The 19,775-nt window shown below is 47.5% G+C and overlaps 1 protein-coding gene across 5 annotated transcripts in view; it reads left to right on the top strand.

The window, feature by feature from the left end:
* The window catches only part of PDLIM1 (PDZ and LIM domain 1), a 115,046-nt gene that overhangs the window by 61,604 nt on the left and 33,667 nt on the right, over window positions 1-19,775 (top strand). For all 5 annotated transcript variants that reach the window (XM_073685636.1, XM_073685641.1, XM_073685637.1 and 2 more), the window contains exon 3: window positions 2,455-2,539. In XM_073685636.1, coding sequence (XP_073541737.1) covers window positions 2,455-2,539 — 85 coding nt within the window. The remainder of the gene's footprint in view (window positions 1-2,454; window positions 2,540-19,775) is intronic.

The raw sequence follows: 19,775 nt of genomic DNA, 5'->3' as shown, positions 1-19,775 counted from the left end.
TACAGGTTCTATGGTACCTGGGTCCGGAGGAGAGTCTCCTGTCCTCCACACCCGGGTACCATCCGCACATTGAAACGCATGGATTCCGCATCTACATATGCTGTGATGCGGATTACATGCGTTCTAATGCAAGTCAATGGCGGCGAAAACGCAGCGCTTTTGCAAAATAATTGGTAGTGCTGCGTTTTTTTCCGCAATGATAATCCGCAGCGGAAATTTCCACAGCATGTGCATAGCACATGCGGATTATCATTGGGGAACATGGCAGGCCTTCTACCATGCGTTTTTTAAGCGTTTCTGCAGCGTTTTAGCCACTGCGGAAACGCTTAAAAAATGCATCGTGGGCACACAGCCTAAATGAGTGGTCTCAGCACACTCTGCCATTTTCACGTGGGAACCGACAGCCCTAACAAATTGTTGATTTTGTAATATTAGGCTGTGTGCCCACGACGCTTGTCTTCACTTGCCGGCAGATCGCGGTGGACTGAAGGACCTGCGCTGACGTAATTTAGTCATGTGACGGCAGGTCCTTCAATGCAGTGTACCGCGAGCTGCCGGAAAGCCGGGACGGAGCGACGCAAGACTCCGGGGGCCATCGGAAGGTAAGTATAGATTTATTTTTTTATTTTTTTTACATTCTTTGGGGTCACACTATATAAATCCATGCCGTTTGCATGGATTTATATAGTGTGACCAAGATGTCAAGCGCTTTCCAAGTGATGCTAAAATCGCTTGGAAAGCGCTTGTCAACCCGCATGCGGAAATGCATGTGAAGAACGCTTCACTTCCGCATGTCCCTGGCAGGAAATCCGCATGTACAATCCGCATGTACAATCCGCATGCGTTTTTTCTGCCAGGGGAGATGCAAAAATGCTCAGGAAAAATCCGGAGCATTTCTGCATCGTGAGCACATAGCCTTACATGGCGACCATTCAGATGACACAGTCTCTCTGTTCTAACTCCTGGGGGATCTCAACAAGGAAATTCCCCTCTATCATCATGTTCATTGTGCCTAATAGAGCATATGGACACTGATTATCTTCATGTGATGGTAACAAAAATATATTCTATACAAAACATTAAAAAAAACAGACAACAAAACAGAAAACAATAACACAAAAACTGGTTCTTGTATAAAATAGTAATAAGGAACAAATTAAAAAGTAATAGAATGGGGAAAACTGGTCCGCATTTATCATGCAGATCACTTTAACAGATTTGGTGTGCACTGGGACATAGAGATGCAAAAAAAATTGTACAAAAAGTTGCTACTTTATTTGATATTCACCAAATTTGGAGAGTGACAAGAAAACTGTGCTTGGTCTCCAAGACAATATTTTACGTCTAATATATTATGAGAAATACCTAGAAATAAAGGAGCAAATTTTGTTGAGAATCGGTCAAATTTCTGTTTGCCTTGATCAGAATTGCAAGTTTAAAAATGCTCCAAAGCTTTTTAAAACCCATGCATCTTTTAATAAATTTTGGTGTAAATAATTACAACTATCTGCATTTCAGCAGATGTTTGGGAAGGAAGTCACAGGAGATGGGCCACCGCCAGTGGTGTCTAGGAGCAGCTTCTTATTCGAGCATACATGTGTATGAGTAGTAACTGGCTCGGACTGGCTCACAGGAGAATCCTCCGGTAGGCCCCTAAAAAGGAGTACTAATGAGTGGTGCTATTTTGCAGAAATGGGTATAATCTAATCCTTCATTAAACAAGCTAGCCAAGTTAATATTACATAGAAGCAAAAGTAAATTTGTGTACTAGGGTCGGGTTATTTTTGCATGTAGCTGAACAGTGGGCCCGAAGAATCAATCAATGTTACTGGTGGGCTTTTGCCAACCCAGTCTGACACTGAGTAGTAGAGAGGAATAGCTGTTAGCAAACCGGCCATAGACAGAGGGTTCAGCCATGTCAGACATTCACGGTCATGGTTCAGGTCATGATTACTGGACCGATCACAGGTCATCTGACTTAAATGTATCAGCTTCATAGGCATTTATGAGGCTGTTACCTTCGGGTCAAGAAATCAACACTGGTCCAGACATCATGATGCATACTGGACTCATAAATGTTGAACATGGGGAAAAACATTTTAAGATGTATGGACACCCTGAGATTGGCATAAGATACATTTTTCTTCACTGGTGTATGTCACACGGACCATAGGATTTACCTAGACTTTGATTTCACGATGTGTCACACAGAGGTTGGTTTCTCTCTCCAACTTGGTTGTTAAGCCAAAGACTGCACCTGACTGTATAGCCTATAGTTAGTCTAGAGTGTATTTTATTCATGAACAGGTGGATATTTTATTTCTGCTGGAATAATTATTATTCTTGGATGTGGCGTTCCTATGTTAGCGCATTTGGACTGGTTATTCTAGTTGACGAGTTAGTATCTTCCATGATTATCATGCACTTACCGAAAAATCTTTTGTTTTCTTCTAGGGTTGAATCTAAAATCTGGTCACCTCTTGTGACTGAAGAAGGCAAAACTAACCCGTATAAGATGAACCTGGCAGCAAATCCTCAGGTATATCATTGTATCATGAACGCTTTGTTTTACTGTTAGGGCAGCTAATAATAAATCTTAAAGGTAATTTTCAGGCAATACTTAGGATTTCAGCATGCTGGGATAAATGGCTCCACATTCAATGGGGGCACAAGTTGATGGCTTGTACTTGTGCAGTAACCTAAATCGCTGCCTTAGCTTAAAGCGACCCTCCATCCAGAAACTAAAGAGACTATACATTTCTCACAAATAGTCCTCCAACGTAATGCCCTCTGTTTGCCTCTCGCTGCCTCCTCGGCTCAGATCGGTGTTCTGTTCCTCCTGATCACCACCACAGTGTCATGTGGAAAGCAACAGTAAGGCTGTGTGCCCACGATGTGTTTTTTAAGCGTTTCCGCAGTGGCAATTCCGCCGCAGAAACGCTTAAAAAACGCCTTGTAGAAGGCCGGCCATGTTCCCCAATGATAATCCGCATGTGCTGTGCACATGCTGTGGAAATTTCCGCTGCGGATTATCATTGCGGAAAAATCCGCAGCACTACCATTAATTTTGCGTAATCGTGGCGTTTTCGCTGCCATTGACTTGCATTGAAACTCATAATATCCGCATCACTACATGTGCACATGTAGTTATTCTAAGCGATTCAATGTGTGGATGGTACCCGGGTCTGGAGAAGAGGAGACTCTCCTCCAGACCCGGGTACCATAGTACCTGTAAAAAAAATAAATAAATAAACATTATACTCACCTTCTGATGGCCCCCGGTCTCCTTAGCGATGCGTCCTGGCTCCCTGGCGGCTCGCGATGGTCTAAAAGGGACCTTCCATGACGTCATTTAGCCATGTGACAGGTCACGGCAGTCATGTGACCTGTCACATGACTAAATGACGTCATGGAAGGTCCTTTTAGACCATCGCGAGCCGCCCAAGACGCCGGAGAAGAAGACCGGGGGCCATCAGAAGGTGAGCATAATGTTTATTTTTTACCATTGCTTTATTATTAACTTGGTCACACTATATAAATCCATGCCGGTTGCATGGATTTATATAGTGTGACCAAGTTGTCAAGCACTTTCCAAGTGAGGCTAAAATCGCTTGGAAAAGTGATTGACAACCCGCATGCGAAATACGCGGGACATCCGCAAGTCCCTGGCAGGAAAACACATGTACAATCCGCATGCGTTTTTTCTGCCAGGGAGATGCAGAAACGCTCAGGAAAAAATCCTGAGCATTTCTGCATCGTGGGCACATAGCCGAAGTCTAAGGCCTCGTTCACATGGTTAGTATTTAGTCAGTATTTCACATTAGTATTTGTAAGCCAAAACCAGGAGTGGGAGAATCTGCGGAAAAGTATAATAGAAACTCGTCACCCCGTCTGTATTTTTCACCCACTCCTTATTTTGGTTTTCAAATACTGAGGTAAATACTGACAAAATACTGAACTTGTGAACATGGCCTTAGGCTACATTCACACTGTGCAGCATTAAGCAACTGCTGATTGGCAGCATGTTTGCCTGTCAGAGGTAGTTGAAAGCACCACTCCAGAATTTCTTGTTTCTTTTCAGCGCTAGAGTGGTACCAATCGAAGTTCCCTGACCCTAGTGTTATACTCCGCAGCTGCCGTCTTCCTCTCATTGTTCTTGGCGGCACAGGTAATCTTGTAGTGTAAACTGACTCTTAGCCGCACCTTTCATGCCTTTCCAATCCAACAACACAGGAAAGGCAGCGGCTGCATGATTCAGCCCTACATCCCATGCCACTGTACTCATCTTACAATCAGGGTAGGGCCGGGTGACGCCCATCTGGGCAGAGGGAGGCAAAGCGAGGGCACCTGGTAGGAACAGGCACCAGGCTGGTGACAAATGTATAGTCTCTTTTCAGTTTCAGGATGGAAGGTAAAATTAATATGTAATAAAACTCATTTTCTGCTTGTTTGCTATAAGAATTCAGCACCAGAAGTGTCTGAAACACATTGCAAACAGTGTAATTGTTCCTCCACAATTACTAAGTGCACTTAGAATATTTCTGCTTGTTAAGAATGATGGATTCTCCAGTTGAGTTGCTATATATACAGATCCTTCTAGCTGTGCGTCATGCTGCTTTGCATCTATTGTATATTTCCATACCTAATGAATTAGTGTTTATAGAAAGCACAGCCGCGACTTCACACAATGTAAACTATGCTCTCATCTACCATGAGGAAAAAGGATGTTTTTACTCTTATAGTACACATTCTGTTGACTAAAACTAAAAGGCTGTTTTTTTTTTTAAACTTCTAAAGCCCCCCATGCACAATGACTAGCTGCCGGCCCAGCAAGTGCTCAGCAGCTGACAGCTGCCTCCCCTGACTCCTCCGTACACTGGAGCAACCGGCTCCGCCGAGCGCTTGTGTACTCTACCACAGAGCCACTGCCAGACTCCGAAACTGAACATGCCAGATCCTTCTCTTTAAAAACATCATCTGTCGGAGTAGAGCCTCTCTCCCCAATGGTTTGGCCAACGTTACTCTGAGTATGGAGAACAGCATTATGATGCACTTGCTGCATGGATGTAGCCTGTATGGCAGCACATTGAGACCCTATGGGTTTGGGTTATGGTCTTACAGGCATGCCATTCTCCCTCTTTATGATATCCCTATAAGATGATATTCTATTATACCCTAAAAGCAGTGCCTCTGGGGAAAAAAGGCATTAACAATGTAATTTATGATGAAACATACCATATTTTTCTTACCGAATTTTTGAGAAAAAAGGTAAATATAGGTTTAGTATGGATAGCCTTTTACAAATGTATACAGGGATCTATAATACTACAAAGCGCATGATATCTTAAATTGCTTAACAAATAACAGGCGGTCTGGTGGTATAGCCCTATAACCTTGCTGCTGGCAATCTTCGATTAGGCCGGGTTCACATGGGTGTATTTCACAGTCCGTATATGGACCGCATGCGCCCAAGTGAACCCGGCCTTACACTTACTGTAACTGTCTCACAAATCTGTATACATAAGACTGTAATAAAGTGAGAGTTATACAAACAGCCCTAATGAGGACTACGCTTGCACTTTGCATGTTAGGTGGTGGATGCTGGCATGTAATGTTAATAATGATATTTTGGTAATCGCCTCATCACAATAGAAATCCTTTATTGCACAAAGAAGCTTCAAAAATAACAACTTGGTATATTTTGCATGTGTGGCACCACCACTGTAAGGAATGGGATTGCGTGGCTGGGAGTTTGCCATGCTGGTTTTTACATTACAAGAGCATGAACCTTCTTCATGTAATGTCAGTTTTGTAGATATAATGGCTCGCAATTATAAAGACCGCTTATGAGAAATTTACCTTGTAAGCCTATTAAAGTTGTACAAAAATGTTACTTGGTAAAATATTTATTAGAACAATATAATAATACTAATATATTGCCCATTAACTTGCCCCCATAATGCTGATCAGGAGCCAGACTTAAAAGTATATTTCCAAAAAATCAAATATCCCCTTATCAGTAGGAAAGGGGATAACTGCTGATCGCTGGGCTCCAACTGTTGGGAGCCACAGAAATCCCAAGAATGGGGCTCTGGAAACACAAGAATGGGGCTCTGCCGATCTGTCCTGAATGGAGTGGGGAGCGCATGCTCGGCCTCCGCTAGATTTTTTGTATATGGGGCTGACAAGTGAAGCGCTCGGCTTTGTCCTTCTGTCCAATCGACAATGAATGGAGCAGAGGCCGAGCAGGTGCATCTCTGCTCCACTGATACATCTGTTCTTGTGATTCCAGAGCCCTAATCTGTGAATCACTGTGTTTCCCTGTGGTCAGACACCAGCTATCAGCAAGCTATCCCCTATCCCAGTGCTAGCGAACCTATGGCACGCGTTACTGGATCGGGCCCGGCGGGTGAGAACTCTGAGCCCGCCGAGTACGACACCAGCGCCACTACTTCAGCTAGATGTGCGTTCTCGGACGCACATCTAGCTGAAGTGTATTAGGCTATGTGCCCACGATGCAGAAATGAAGCAGAAAATTTCTGCAGCATTTCTGCATCTCCCTGGCAGAAAAAAACGCATGCAGATTGTGCATGCGTTTTTCCTGCAGAATACATGCGGATCCACATGCGGATTCACATGCGTTTCCGCATGCAGATTGACAAGCGCTTTCCAGGCGATGGCATCACTTGGAAAGTGCTTGACAACTAGGTCACACTGTATAAATCCATGCAAACAGCATGGATTTATACAGTGTGAACCGTAAAAATTAAAACAAATAAAGCTATACTCACCCCCGAGGCCCCGGCGTGGTTGCAGCGCTGCTTCCTGGCTGGTTCCCGGCTGCCGGCATATCGCGAGACAGAGTGGTGAAGGGCCTGCGGTCACATGACTGTGACGTCACCGCAGGTCCTCAAGCGATGCCGGCATTCAGAGAGAAGCCGCCGGACAGGTGAATATAAACTTTATTTGTTATTTTATTCTTTTTTTACAGGTACAATGGTACCCAGGTCTGGATGAGAGTCTCCTCTCCTCCAGAACTGGGTACCATCCGCACATAGAGACGCATAGAAGCCGCTTGTAAAAATGTACAGTCGCGGTTTCTATGCGTCTCAATGCAAGTCAATGGCGGGAGTTCCGCTGCGCTTCCGCAAAATTAAATGACATGCTGCAGATTTTTTTACGCAGCATAAACGCTGCGGAAAAATCCGCAGCATGTGCATAGAACATGCGGAATCCCCTTGGGGACCATGGGGTGCGGATTACCTAGCGTTTCACAAGCGTTTCCGCTGCGGAAATTCCGCAGCCTAAACGGTTGAAAAATGCTACGTGGGCACACAGCCTTACAGCGTTCAAACTTGCCAGGCCCGTGCGCTGCAATACACGCTGCTAGCCAATCAGAGGCCAGCAGCTAGCAGCTGACGTCCACGTACACGCGACTGGGCGCATGGCAGTGAGAGGGAGCATGTGTATACATGGACTGACGCGGGAGAAGAAGGAAGATGAGTAGGAGTGTTTATTATGTTTTTTTTTTTTTTTAAATATGCGATGCACAGTGATGCCAGCAGGCTGGGGGGGGGTATGTACATGGACAGGGGGAGAGGGAGCATATATACATGGACTGAGGGGGGGGGAGCATATATACATGGACTGAGGGGGGGAAGCATATATACATGGACAGGGGGAGAGGAAGCATATATACATGGACTGAGGGGGGGGAAGCATATATACATGGACTGAGAGGGGGGGAGCATATATACATGGACTGAGGGGGGGGAGCATATATACATGGACTGAGGGGGGGAAGCATATATACATGGACTGAGGGGGGGGGAGCATATATACATGGACAGGGGGAGAGGGAGCATATATACATGGACTGAGGGGGGGAAGCATATATACATGGACAGGGGGAGAGGGAGCATATATACATGGACTGAGGGGGGGAAGCATATATACATGGACAGGGGGAGAGGGAGCATATATACATGGACTGAGGGGGGGAAGCATATATACATGGACTGAGGGGGGGAAGCATATATACATGGACAGGGGGAGAGGGAGCATATATACATGGACTGAGGGGGGGAAGCATATATACATGGACAGGGGGAGAGGGAGCATATATACATGGACTGAGGGGGGGAAGCATATATACATGGACTGAGGGGGGGGGGGAGCATATATACATGGACTGAGGGGGGAAGCATATATACATGGACTGAGAGGGGGGGAGCATATATACATGGACTGAGGGGGGGGAAGCATATATACATGGACTGAGGGGGGGGAAGCATATATACATGGACTGAGGGGGGGAAGCATATATACATGGACAGGGGGAGAGGGAGCATATATACATGGACTGAGGGGGGAAAGCATATATACATGGACAGGGGGAGAGGGAGCATATATACATGGACTGAGGGGGGGAAGCATATATACATGGACTGAGGGGGGGAAGCATATATACATGGACAGGGGGAGAGGGAGCATATATACATGAACTGAGGGGGGAAGCATATATACATGGACAGGGGGAGAGGGAGCATATATACATGAACTGAGGGGGGGGGAAGCATATATACATGGACTGAGGGGGGGGGAAGCATATATACATGGACTGAGGGGGGGAAGCATATATACATGGACTGAGGGGGGGGGGCATATATACATGGACTGAGGGGGGGAAGCATATATACATGGACTGAGGGGGGGGAAGCATATATACATGGACAGGGGGAGAGGGAGCATATATACATGGACTGAGGGGGGGGAGCATATATACATGGACAGGGGGAGAGGGAGCATATATACATGGACTGAGGGGGGGGAGCATATATACATGGACTGAGGGGGGGGAGCATATATACATGGACTGAGGGGGGGAAGCATATATACATGGACTGAGGGGGGGAAGCATATATACATGGACTGAGGGGGGGGGGAAGCATATATACATGGACTGAGGGGGGGGGGAGCATATATACATGGACTGAGGGGGGGGGAAGCATATATACATGGACTGAGGGGGGGGGAAGCATATATACATGGACTGAGGGGGGGGGAAGCATATATACATGGACTGAGGGGGGGGGAAGCATATATACATGGACTGAGGGGGGGGGAGCATATATACATGGACTGAGGGGGGAAGCATATATACATGGACTGAGGGGGGGGGGAAGCATATATACATGGACTGAGGGGGGGGGAGCATATATACATGGACTGAGAGGGGGGGAGCATATATACATGGACTGAGGGGGGGGAAGCATATATACATGGACAGGGGGAGAGGGAGCATATATACATGGACTGAGGGGGGGGGAAGCATATATACATGGACTGAGGGGGGGGAGCATATATACATGGACTGAGGGGGGGGAGCATATATACATGGACTGAGGGGGGGGAGCATATATACATGGACGGGGGGAAGCATATATACATGGACAGGGGGAGAGGGAGCATATATACATGGACTGAGGGGGGGAAGCATATATACATGGACTGAGGGGGGGAAGCATATATACATGGACTGAGGGGGGGGAAGCATATATACATGGACTGAGGGGGGGGAAGCATATATACATGGACTGAGGGGGGGGAAGCATATATACATGGACTGAGGGGGGGAAGCATATATACATGGACTGAGGGGGGGGAAGCATATATACATGGACTGAGGGGGGGAAGCATATATACATGGACAGGGGGAGAGGGAGCATATATACATGGACTGAGGGGGGGAAGCATATATACATGGACTGAGGGGGGGAAGCATATATACATGGACAGAGGGAGCATATATACATGAACTGAGGGGGGGGAAGCATATATACATGAACTGAGGGGGGGGAAGCATATATACATGGACTGAGGGGGGGAAGCATATATACATGGACTGAGGGGGGGGAAGCATATATACATGAACTGAGGGGGGGGAAGCATATATACATGAACTGAGGGGGGGGAGCATATATACATGGACTGAGGGGGGGGAGCATATATACATGGACAGAGGGAGCATATATACATGAACTGAGGGGGGGGAAGCATATATACATGGACTGAGGGGGGGAGCATATATACATGGACAGAGGGAGCATATATACATGAACTGAGGGGGGGGAAGCATATATACATGGACTGAGGGGGGGGAAGCATATATACATGGACTGAGGGGGGGAAGCATATATACATGGACTGAGGGGGGGGAAGCATATATACATGAACTGAGGGGGGGGGAAGCATATATACATGGACTGAGGGGGGGAGCATATATACATGGACAGAGGGAGCATATATACATGAACTGAGGGGGGGAAGCATATATACATGGACTGAGGGGGGGGAAGCATATATACATGAACTGAGGGGGGGGGAAGCATATATACATGAACTGAGGGGGGGAAGCATATATACATGGACTGAGGGGGGGGGAGCATATATACATGAACTGAGGGGGGGAAGCATATATACATGGACTGGGGGAGAAGGAGCATATATACAAGAATGGGGGAGGGCAGCATATGTACAAGGATGGGGGGAGGGCATCATATATACAAGGATGGGGGCATATACCAAGATGGGGGTGAGCACATTCTTTATTTCTGCAGTCTCATACCCCTGCTCCTTCTTGTGGCTGCTCTATGCTGCCCTCGTCTGCTCTTTGTATCAGTTGTTTCTATCAGTAAAACCTCAATATTTAGGTTAAATTGCCTTGTTAGCATTTGGCTATAAATAAGTGGGTTTTGGATTGCAGTTTGGGCACTTGGTCTCTAAAATGTTCGCCATCACTGACCTATCCTATCGCTAGTGGAGAACCTGATATATATATATATTTTTTTTTGTGATTAAACCCTTAAAACATGTGGACTTGTCCTGTTTCATAGGCGGATGCATGGACATGTCATGTGAACATTATAACTGGGTGTGCTTACAAAGGGAAAGTATGTTTTTATATATATATATATATATATATATATATATATATATATATATATATATATATATATATATATATATATATATATATATATATATATATATATATTAGTATATGTATGTATGTTTGTGTGGACAATATGTAGATTTATCCCTTCCATAACCATTGTGTAGGGAGACCATTTAAAGGGAATCTGTCAGCAGGTTTTTGCTATTTTATCTCTTATCTGAGGACAGCATGAGGTTGAGGTTAAGGCACTGAACTCAAGGATGTGTCACTTATCTGGCTGTTTGCTGTTATTTACTTATAATGAAGGTTTTATCACTAGGACATTATCATTGCTTTTACTAGCCAGCGTGCGTTTGCTAGTCCAAAGCCGCCCCCTCCTGTGATGAGCATCTCACTGTCAATAGACAATGTATATGGAGAGCCGACTGTATTAAAGCCGACTGCACACATGAGGGATGTTGAAGCAATAATAACTTCAACATCATTTCTCATATCTGGCGTTCTAATTAGCCAACATGCATATTATTTCTACTTGAGAAGGCGATAAATAGATTCCAAGTCTCTGTCACATTAAACAAATAAGGCATGTCCTGGCTCTGTCAGGACCCCTCACCAGTGATTGGCAGCTACCAATGTATAAGCCTGTGCACATTGACGGCCATCATTCATTGCTGAGAGGGCAGGAAGAGGAGGCCGAGGAGTTCCAGGCTGGTGACTTTTCTGCTCGTCTGACGTGTGATAACTGCTTGTAGACCGAGCTGCATTTTTATTGGCATCAGTAAAATATAAGGTGGGAGCTTCATAAAAATGTTAACAGGTTCACTCTGAGCTATAGCTCGGCTTTTTTAACCTGGGGCAAAGCTTAAATGCCGACCCAGCCCTGTATCTAACTATGAAGACCAAGGCAAAGTGGCTAGTTGGCTCTGTCTTCATCACCCGCCCCCTCGGCTTTGCCCCTGGGGTAACATTAGTAAGCTTTAGTATATTGAGTCCAGGGCAGGTATGACAACCTGAAATCTTTGTCAAACAAGGAAGTTTCTCAATTTTTCTGTGGTAATTTTCTAGCTAATTGATAGAGAAGTAATTCTTACAGTGCTGTGTAGGAACCTGACGTAATGCGGTGAGTGCACAGGAGAAATACATTACTATTTTACTTTAGTTTCATTCCAAATCTTAACCTTTCTGAGCTCCTTTATCATAGAAATGACAAGGTCAATGCAGGATAACGTTTCACTAATGTCACACATGGCATCAATTATATTCTGCACAACACGTGGAGAAAATTATTTTCACTCAGATGTAGCAGAGCTAAATTTGTCCTTTTATCTTGGCGTTGATTCATCAAGACTGCCATATTGTATGCCAGTCCTGATGAACGAGGTTCTCATAGACTTGCATTGAGAGCTTGTGACCATTACCCCTGACTGCTGGTCAGTCAGAAGTTGTGGTCACAAGATGGTGGTGCGGGATCGGAGTGGTGCCGGGAAAAGCTGAAGACTGCTGCTGGTGAGTGTCATAATGGGTTCAGGGAACTTATTAGTGGCTGAAATAAAAAGACTAACAGTGTAAACTAAGCACACAGTCTTATAGGGGATGTAATCTCTATAAAAACCTCACTTTTAGTGTTCTAATCGCTGCCTCCATTCTGCAAAAACTGAAGTTTAAATATGCTTGATGTACCATTGGCGTGGCAGAAGGCTTGGTGGCCCACCTCCCTCACTGACTTGCCTGAGCTTTCTCTGCAGACAGTGGTCACACCACGCAAGCCAGGTCTGTCAGTCACAAGTGAGGGAGGGGTGGACATGCAAAACCAGTTGGTAGAGCTGTTTCGCCACGCCAAAGGTGCATCAAGCACCCTAATCGACATGTTTGATTACTGTTCAGTTTCTGCAGAACGGAGGCAATTACAACACTAAAGGTGCAATTTTTAAAGGGCTTTATATCCCTACAAGGCCATCTATGTCCTTAGTTTATACTGTCAGTTTGGGCTGACAGACTGCCTTTACAGAGGTTGTCCTCTAGGACAACCCCTTCTCAATCCTCATGTTTTCCCATTGTAAAAAAAAGTAACACTTGTACTCCTTTCCCGGTGCTGGCTCCATTCCAGCAATGTCTGCACTGGCTATCCCAGGGATCGTGGAACATTGTCATGAGATCCCAGCAACCAATCAGAGCTGGCTTCACTCTTCCCCGCCTTGGACGAATCACATATATCTCGAGGAAGTCAGATCTGTGGCTGCTTTCTCACTTCCTCTGGAAGGCAGGGAAGAGTGAAGCCAGTGCTGATTGGCCACAGGGATTACATGACATAACAATGTTATGCGATCCCCAGGAGAGCCTGTGCCAACACCGCTGGAACAGTGCCGCATCGGAGATGAGTAATAAGTGTTGTTGTTTGAGAAGGGGTTGTCCGAGTAGTGGACAACACCTTTAAAGTGTAGTTGTATGACAATACATTGGTTGACAATGCCTTCACACAGAGCAGATGGCATGTGATCTTTTGGTAGATAGCATTGCCAACATTACTAATAATGTGCCTTTTGAATCAAATAATAAGAGAAATACAGCAGAAAACGTCTACTATACTTAATAATCCAATATTAAAGGGGTTTTCTATTTTCAGAAATCTCGTGTCCCAAAGCTGCAGTTTATGCCGAAAAAAAACACCAAGCAAGCTGAGCTTTACGCTCACCTTTCATGTGGTCATAAATCAGCTGACAGGAGCTCATAAAAAGAACGAATTATAACCTCATGAGCTCACTGGCGAATCTTCAGATAACTCCTTTTGCAGCTAACAATAGACACTGAAACAGAGTCTACAGAAGGCAAACCATGCAATATTTTTTGCAGTTGGCTTTCATTAAAATATTTTTTGTCAAATATACATACATTTAAGTAAAATAAAAATGCAGAAGAGGTGCTCTTATCCTTTTAGCATGTATGATATATAATATGCCATAAATGCCTAATAGGTTCTTTTTCACCTCTGACCATACAAGAGTCTATGAAGTTCACTAAAGAGGTAAAAATTGCTTGGCTGATTCTGCGACTACCATTGACTTAATTGAATAAGATACATGAGAAGGTTCAAAGACTGGCAGATGTGAATCAATGAACATAAGTCACTGCACCCCTAAATGACGAGGGTACCTGAAGTAGGATCCATATTTATCTGGCACTTATGGTACAGCACAGACCAAAAGTTTGGACACACCTTCTCATTTAAAGATTTTTCTGTATTTTCAGCAGCAGAAGGGAAGGAAGGGAGACACAGATCCATTACTTAGTGGGTAGGCGGAGCCCCATAGGATAGTCACCTCAGATTAGAAAAAGTGATGACCGGCCCCTCCAGTATAAAGGCTCCTCCTACTCCCATGTTCTCCAGTCTTTTATCTGAGGTCTCAGAGGATAGTCGCTGCCTCGGCAGCTCCTCAGAAGAGTTTGTTTTTTTATATCCAGCGAGACCTGGACCCCCCATGGTCTAGAGGTCTCAGGGGGTCTCAGCACTACTGAGACCCCTGACCCTCCCCTGGCGGCTCTGTGTACCCCTTGAGGAGGTCCCCACAGAAGTCTGCCGGCCCCGGGCGATACAGGGCGCTCCCTGGCGGAGACGCACACCACATCTGGGGGTCCCTGCGTGTTCCGCCGTAGGGGGGAGCGAAGGGCCACAGCGCCACACATCCCTGAGGATCCCTGTGGCGTTCAGCCGGGTAAGTGCTCTTTTTCAGAAGAGTGCCTTAACGGCTGCGGCTGCAGCCGCCGTTTCTATAAGTGTGACTGCCTGTGTGTTTTTGTCTATTGCAGACGCTGCCTTTACTGGGGGGAGCAGAGACGGAGGCCAGTAATGTTTATATGTGGCCCCGCATTGCTTGGCTTCCTGCCGTGTTTCAGGCAGGAAGCTTTTTGTATTAGCGCACGCTTTTTCTTTTCTTGCTTCCTGCCTTCATAGAGGCAGGAAGCTCTCTGTCTAGCACGCTTTTGCTTGAATAGCGCGGGCTCTGTCGGGGGGGGCGTGGCTTAGCATCTCCTGGCTTCCTGCCGTCATATCTCAGGCAGGAAGCTCTTGGTTTGGGCGCGCGCTGTGTCAGTCCCTGCTTCTCCTCCGGCTTCCGTGTTCCATCGGGCACCTCCTGCTCTCTGCTCCCCGTCCACGCCACACACTCAGGAGGAGCGGTCGCCGCGGTATCGGTGAGTTCCCTCTGCCTTTGGCAGAGGTTCCCTGACAGCGTTTTTCACTTTGGCTAACCTGCTAGGGAGACATAGTGAGCACTACCGCTTCTCTTTTGAAATTATTTACTTCGCTGACCTTAGTAGGCAGTGTAGTATTTTAGCTGCAGTGATATTAACCCCTTCTGAACAGGATGGTTCTTTAGGGTTGTTTTTGCTTTTCCTGGGGAAACACCTTGTGTTTGAGGGCGCTTCTCCCAGTTGATTAAGTTAAATTATTTGCTCGTCATTTCTGGGGTAGCTCTCGCTAAGGGTGAGCTTTAACCCTTCAGAGCTTGAGGCATACAAAAAAAAAAAGAAAAAAAAAAAAGAGTGTTGAAAACAGGCTGTGCAACTTTCACACTTTTATTTGCCATCCTTATTGTAACATCCTGGCATCTGGTGTGGGTGGCATGTCGGATCAGGGGCCTGGGAGTGCGGACCGCTCTCCTGATTCGTTCCAAGTTTGGTTACACGCTTCTGATACACCCAGGCCTTCAACAACGTCTAGTTCGACCCTCAGTGATGTTAAGGTGGAGGCGCTCACTCGCTTCATTGATAGTCTTTCTAGTCTCCTGGGTCAGTGGGTGTCAGCTAGATCGCATCCGACGCCACGAGGTAAGAAGCGCCGCAGGACTGTGGTGGCATTGTCTCCCCCGCATAGCGCATCAGAGGCTTCGGATTCACCAACGAGTTCGGTTGATGAAATCTCTGATTCCGAGGAAGAGGATCGACGAGGTCGCTCTGTTTCACTTTCAGGCCGCGTAGATGTGCTTATTAAGAACATGCGGGAAGTGTTACAGCTGTCTGAAGAGCCGACAAAACCGTCTAGGTCGGCCCGGCTGTATCGGGAAACGCGCCATGCTCGTTCGATATTACCTGCGCATGAAGAACTTAACGAGGCAGTGGAGAAGGAGCGCCGGTGCCCGGATAAACGCTCCCAGGGGATGCTTTTTTTTGATGCTCTGTATCCCTGCGCCAAGGAGATGGTCACTAATTGGGTTCCCTCTCCTGAGGTGGATATATCTCTGTCTCAGCTGACCAAGTCTTCCCTGCTTCCTGTTAAAGGGAGAGCCAATCTTCAGGATCCTCTGGACAGGAGATCGGAGTCAGCGGCGAAATCCATCTATGAAGCCGCGGGTCATGGTTTCCGAGCGGCCTTGGGGGCCATGTGGGCCGGTGAGGCTTCTCTGCGGTGGTTGGATCAGCTGCGGGCGGCATGGCAGGATGGGACTTCGCGTTTAGAAGTAGAAAGGATTTTTCAGCTGATGGAAGAAGCTATGTGTTACGGCAGGGATGCAGTACTGGACACTACTTCAGTTCTGTCCAGGGCTCAAGCTTCGGCTTTCACAATTAGAAGAGCACTGTGGCTTAAACAGTGGACCGGAGATGCAGTATCCAAACAGGGGTTGCTCAGTCTGGCATATAAGGGCGGTCAGCTTTTTGGTTCGGACCTTTCGGAACTGATTGCGAAAGCTAAGGATGTTACCCTGTCTCTGAGAAAGGCAGTGGCATCCACATCTAGCAGGACAGGGCCCGGTAGAGGTCTTCGGTCCTTTCGGACCAGGGGACGATTCGGTCAGCCTTCTTGGAGATCGGGTCGTCCCTCGTCCTCCAGCAGATCCTCCCAGAGATCTCGTACTCCTTGGAAGCAACAGTCCCGTCAGGACAGACGGGAGGTTGATAAAAAGTCCGCTAAGGCTGACTGACGCCAGGGATCCCCCCCGAGGGCTCTCGGGTGGGAGGTCGTCTGCTACAATTCGGGTCGATTTGGGCATCCCACATAGCAGACGCCGGGGTGACGCGGGTTATGTCGGCAGGCTATTTCATAGAGTTTCATTCTCTACCTCCAGACAGGTTTCGTCAGACGTGCATTCCATCCGTGCCAAGGCTGGCTGCCGCACTGTTACAGGAGGTCGACTCTCTCCTACAGCAGGGTGTGGTGGTTCAGGTTCCTCCGGAAGACCAGGGAAGGGGTTTTTACTCCAACCTTTTTGTGGTCCCCAAAAAGGAGGACAAGTTTCGCCCGGTGCTGGATCTCAGAGATTTGAATATTTACGTCCGGACACGGAAGTTCCGCATCTCCTTTCGGTAGTAGCGACCCTGTCGCAGTACAATTTCTTGGTGTCGATCGACATCCGCGATGCCTATTTGCATATCCCTATCGGCAGAGCTCACCAGCGTTTTTTGCGTTTCGCTATAGGTCAAGCCCATTACCAGTTTGTGGCCCTACCATTTGGGTTGGCCTCAGCACCCAGGGTTTTTACAAAGATTCTGGCTCCTCTCATGGCGCTTCTTCGAAGACAGGGGGTTACGATCCTCCCCTACCTGGACGACCTGTTCATAGTGTCGCCCACAGCGGAGGAGGCGATAACTGCTCGCGATCTCTCCCTTCAGTACCTGATGGACTTCGGGTGGCTGATCAATTGGAAGAAATCGTCATTGGAACCAGCACAGTCCATTCTTTTCCTGGGGATGCAGTTCGATACAGTTCGGGCAGTTGTGTCTCTGCCTCCTGTCAAACAGACGAACCTTTGTCTTCTGGTCCAGGCTATGAGGTCGGCGTTGTCAATGTCCCTTCGGGAATGCATGCGCCTTCTGGGTCAAATGGTGGCAGCTATGGAAGCAGTACCATTTGCACAATTTCATTCCCGGGATCTCCAAAATCTTATTCTGACCCATTGGGATCGATCGCTGACTTCTCTGGATCGCTCGGTCGTTATCTCCCGCAGGGTGCGAGAGTCTCTTGGATGGTGGTTACGTCCAGAGACTCTATCCCTGGGGAAATCCTTCCTTCTCCCGAGGTGGTCAGTGATTACCACCGATGCCAGCCTGACGGGCTGGGGGGGAGTTTGGAACGACCTCTGGGTTCAGGGGGTCTGGTCGCCAGAGGAGTCGTCTCTCCCGATCAACATTTTGGAGTTGAGAGCAATATTTCTCTGCCTCCAACATTGGACGGTCTTGTTGAGCGGTCTGCCGGTCCGGATCCAGTCGGACAATGCGACGGCTGTCGCGTACATCAACCATCAAGGCGGGACGAGGAGTTCCAGTCTCATGACTGAGGTCTCTCGGATCCTGGTCTGGGCCGAGTCCAGAGTTCCAGCAATCTCTGCAATTCACATCCCAGGGGTGTTGAATATCTCGGCGGACTTTCTCGGTCGCGAGCAGGTGGACCCTGGGGAATGGAGTCTCCATCCAGAAGTGTTTTCACTGCTGTGTTCCCGTTGGGGGACTCCTCAGGTGGACTTGATGGCATCCAGGCTGAACGCCAGGGTTCCGACGTTCATGTCCAGGTACAGGGACCCGGAGGCTGTGGCGGTAGATGCTCTAGTGGCCCCGTGGGGTCAGTTCAAGCTGATCTATGCATTTCCGCCGATATCCTTACTTCCTCTGGTGATCCGACGGATCAAACTCGAAAAGGTATCAATAATTCTGATAGCACCAGATTGGCCGCGGAGGACATGGTATTCGACGCTGGTGTCTCTTCAGGCGGCGCCTCCGTTTCCGCTGCCCCTTCGCCCGGACTTGCTTACCCAGGGGCCCTTTCGTCATCCGGACCTGAGGTCTCTTCGTTTGACGGCGTGGCTCTTGAGACTGAGATCTTGACCCGTCGCGGTTTTTCGCCCGAGGTCATTGCTACCTTGCGGGCGGCCAGGGGTCCAGCTACGTCTAGGATTTATCACAGAACTTGGGAATCTTTCTATTCATGGTGTTCTGGATCTTCAAGAAACCCGAGGGTTTTTTCCATCCCCAACTTCTTGGCTTTTCTTCAATATAGTTTGGCCAGGGGTTTGGCAGTTAGTACTGTGCGGGGTCAGGTATCTGCACTATCCGCACTTTTTAGAAAGGCTATTGCCTCACGCAGGGATGTGCGTTCTTTTTTTCGCGGAGTCACACGTCAGTTTCCGCCGCGGAGGGCAGTTGTGGCTCCGTGGCGGCTTAATCTAGTCCTGGAAGCCCTTCAGCATAGACCTTTTGAGCCTATGGATTCTGCTAAACTTTCGTTACTTTCTTGGAAGGTGGCCTTCTTGGTGGCAGTCACCTCTTTGAGAAGGGTGTCGGAGTTGGCGGCACTATCTTGCTCGCCTCCTTTCTGGAATTCTTTCCGGATCGTGTGGTGCTTCGTACCCGTGAAGATTTTTTACCTAAGGTAGTGTCACAATTCCACATTAATCAGGACACTGTGTTGCCTTCTCTTTGTCCAAAACCTAAGAATCCAAGGGAGCGGGCCTTGCACTCATTGGACTTAGTGCGGGCATTGAAGTTCTATCTTACAATCATACAAGGTTTTCGGAAGTCGGACTCTCTTTTTGTGATTCCGGCTGGTCGTCGGCGTGGTCAACGTGCTTCCAAGGACACGATAGCTCGGTGGATCCGTTCGGCTATCCTGGAAGCGTACCGGCTCAATGGCGAGCCTTGTACGGTTAAAGTTCAAGCTCATTCCACGAGAGCCATTAGCTCATCGTGGGCTTTTCGTCAGGGGGCCTCGGCAGCGCAGCTCTGCCGGGCGGCCACCTGGCGCTCCGTTCACACCTTTACTAAGTTTTATAGAGTGGACGTGAGTGTTTCCGCTGATGCGGCCTTGGGACGCAGGGTCCTGCAGGCGGCGGTA

Source organism: Phyllobates terribilis, unplaced genomic scaffold (genome assembly GCF_046119375.1).
Source record: "Phyllobates terribilis strain yellow unplaced genomic scaffold, ASM4611937v1 Scaffold_5__5_contigs__length_657084704, whole genome shotgun sequence".
NCBI classification, from domain to species: Eukaryota; Metazoa; Chordata; class Amphibia; order Anura; family Dendrobatidae; genus Phyllobates; species Phyllobates terribilis.
The sequence above is the reverse complement of the archived record's forward strand: the minus strand, read 5'-3'. Positions and strand labels throughout refer to the sequence as shown.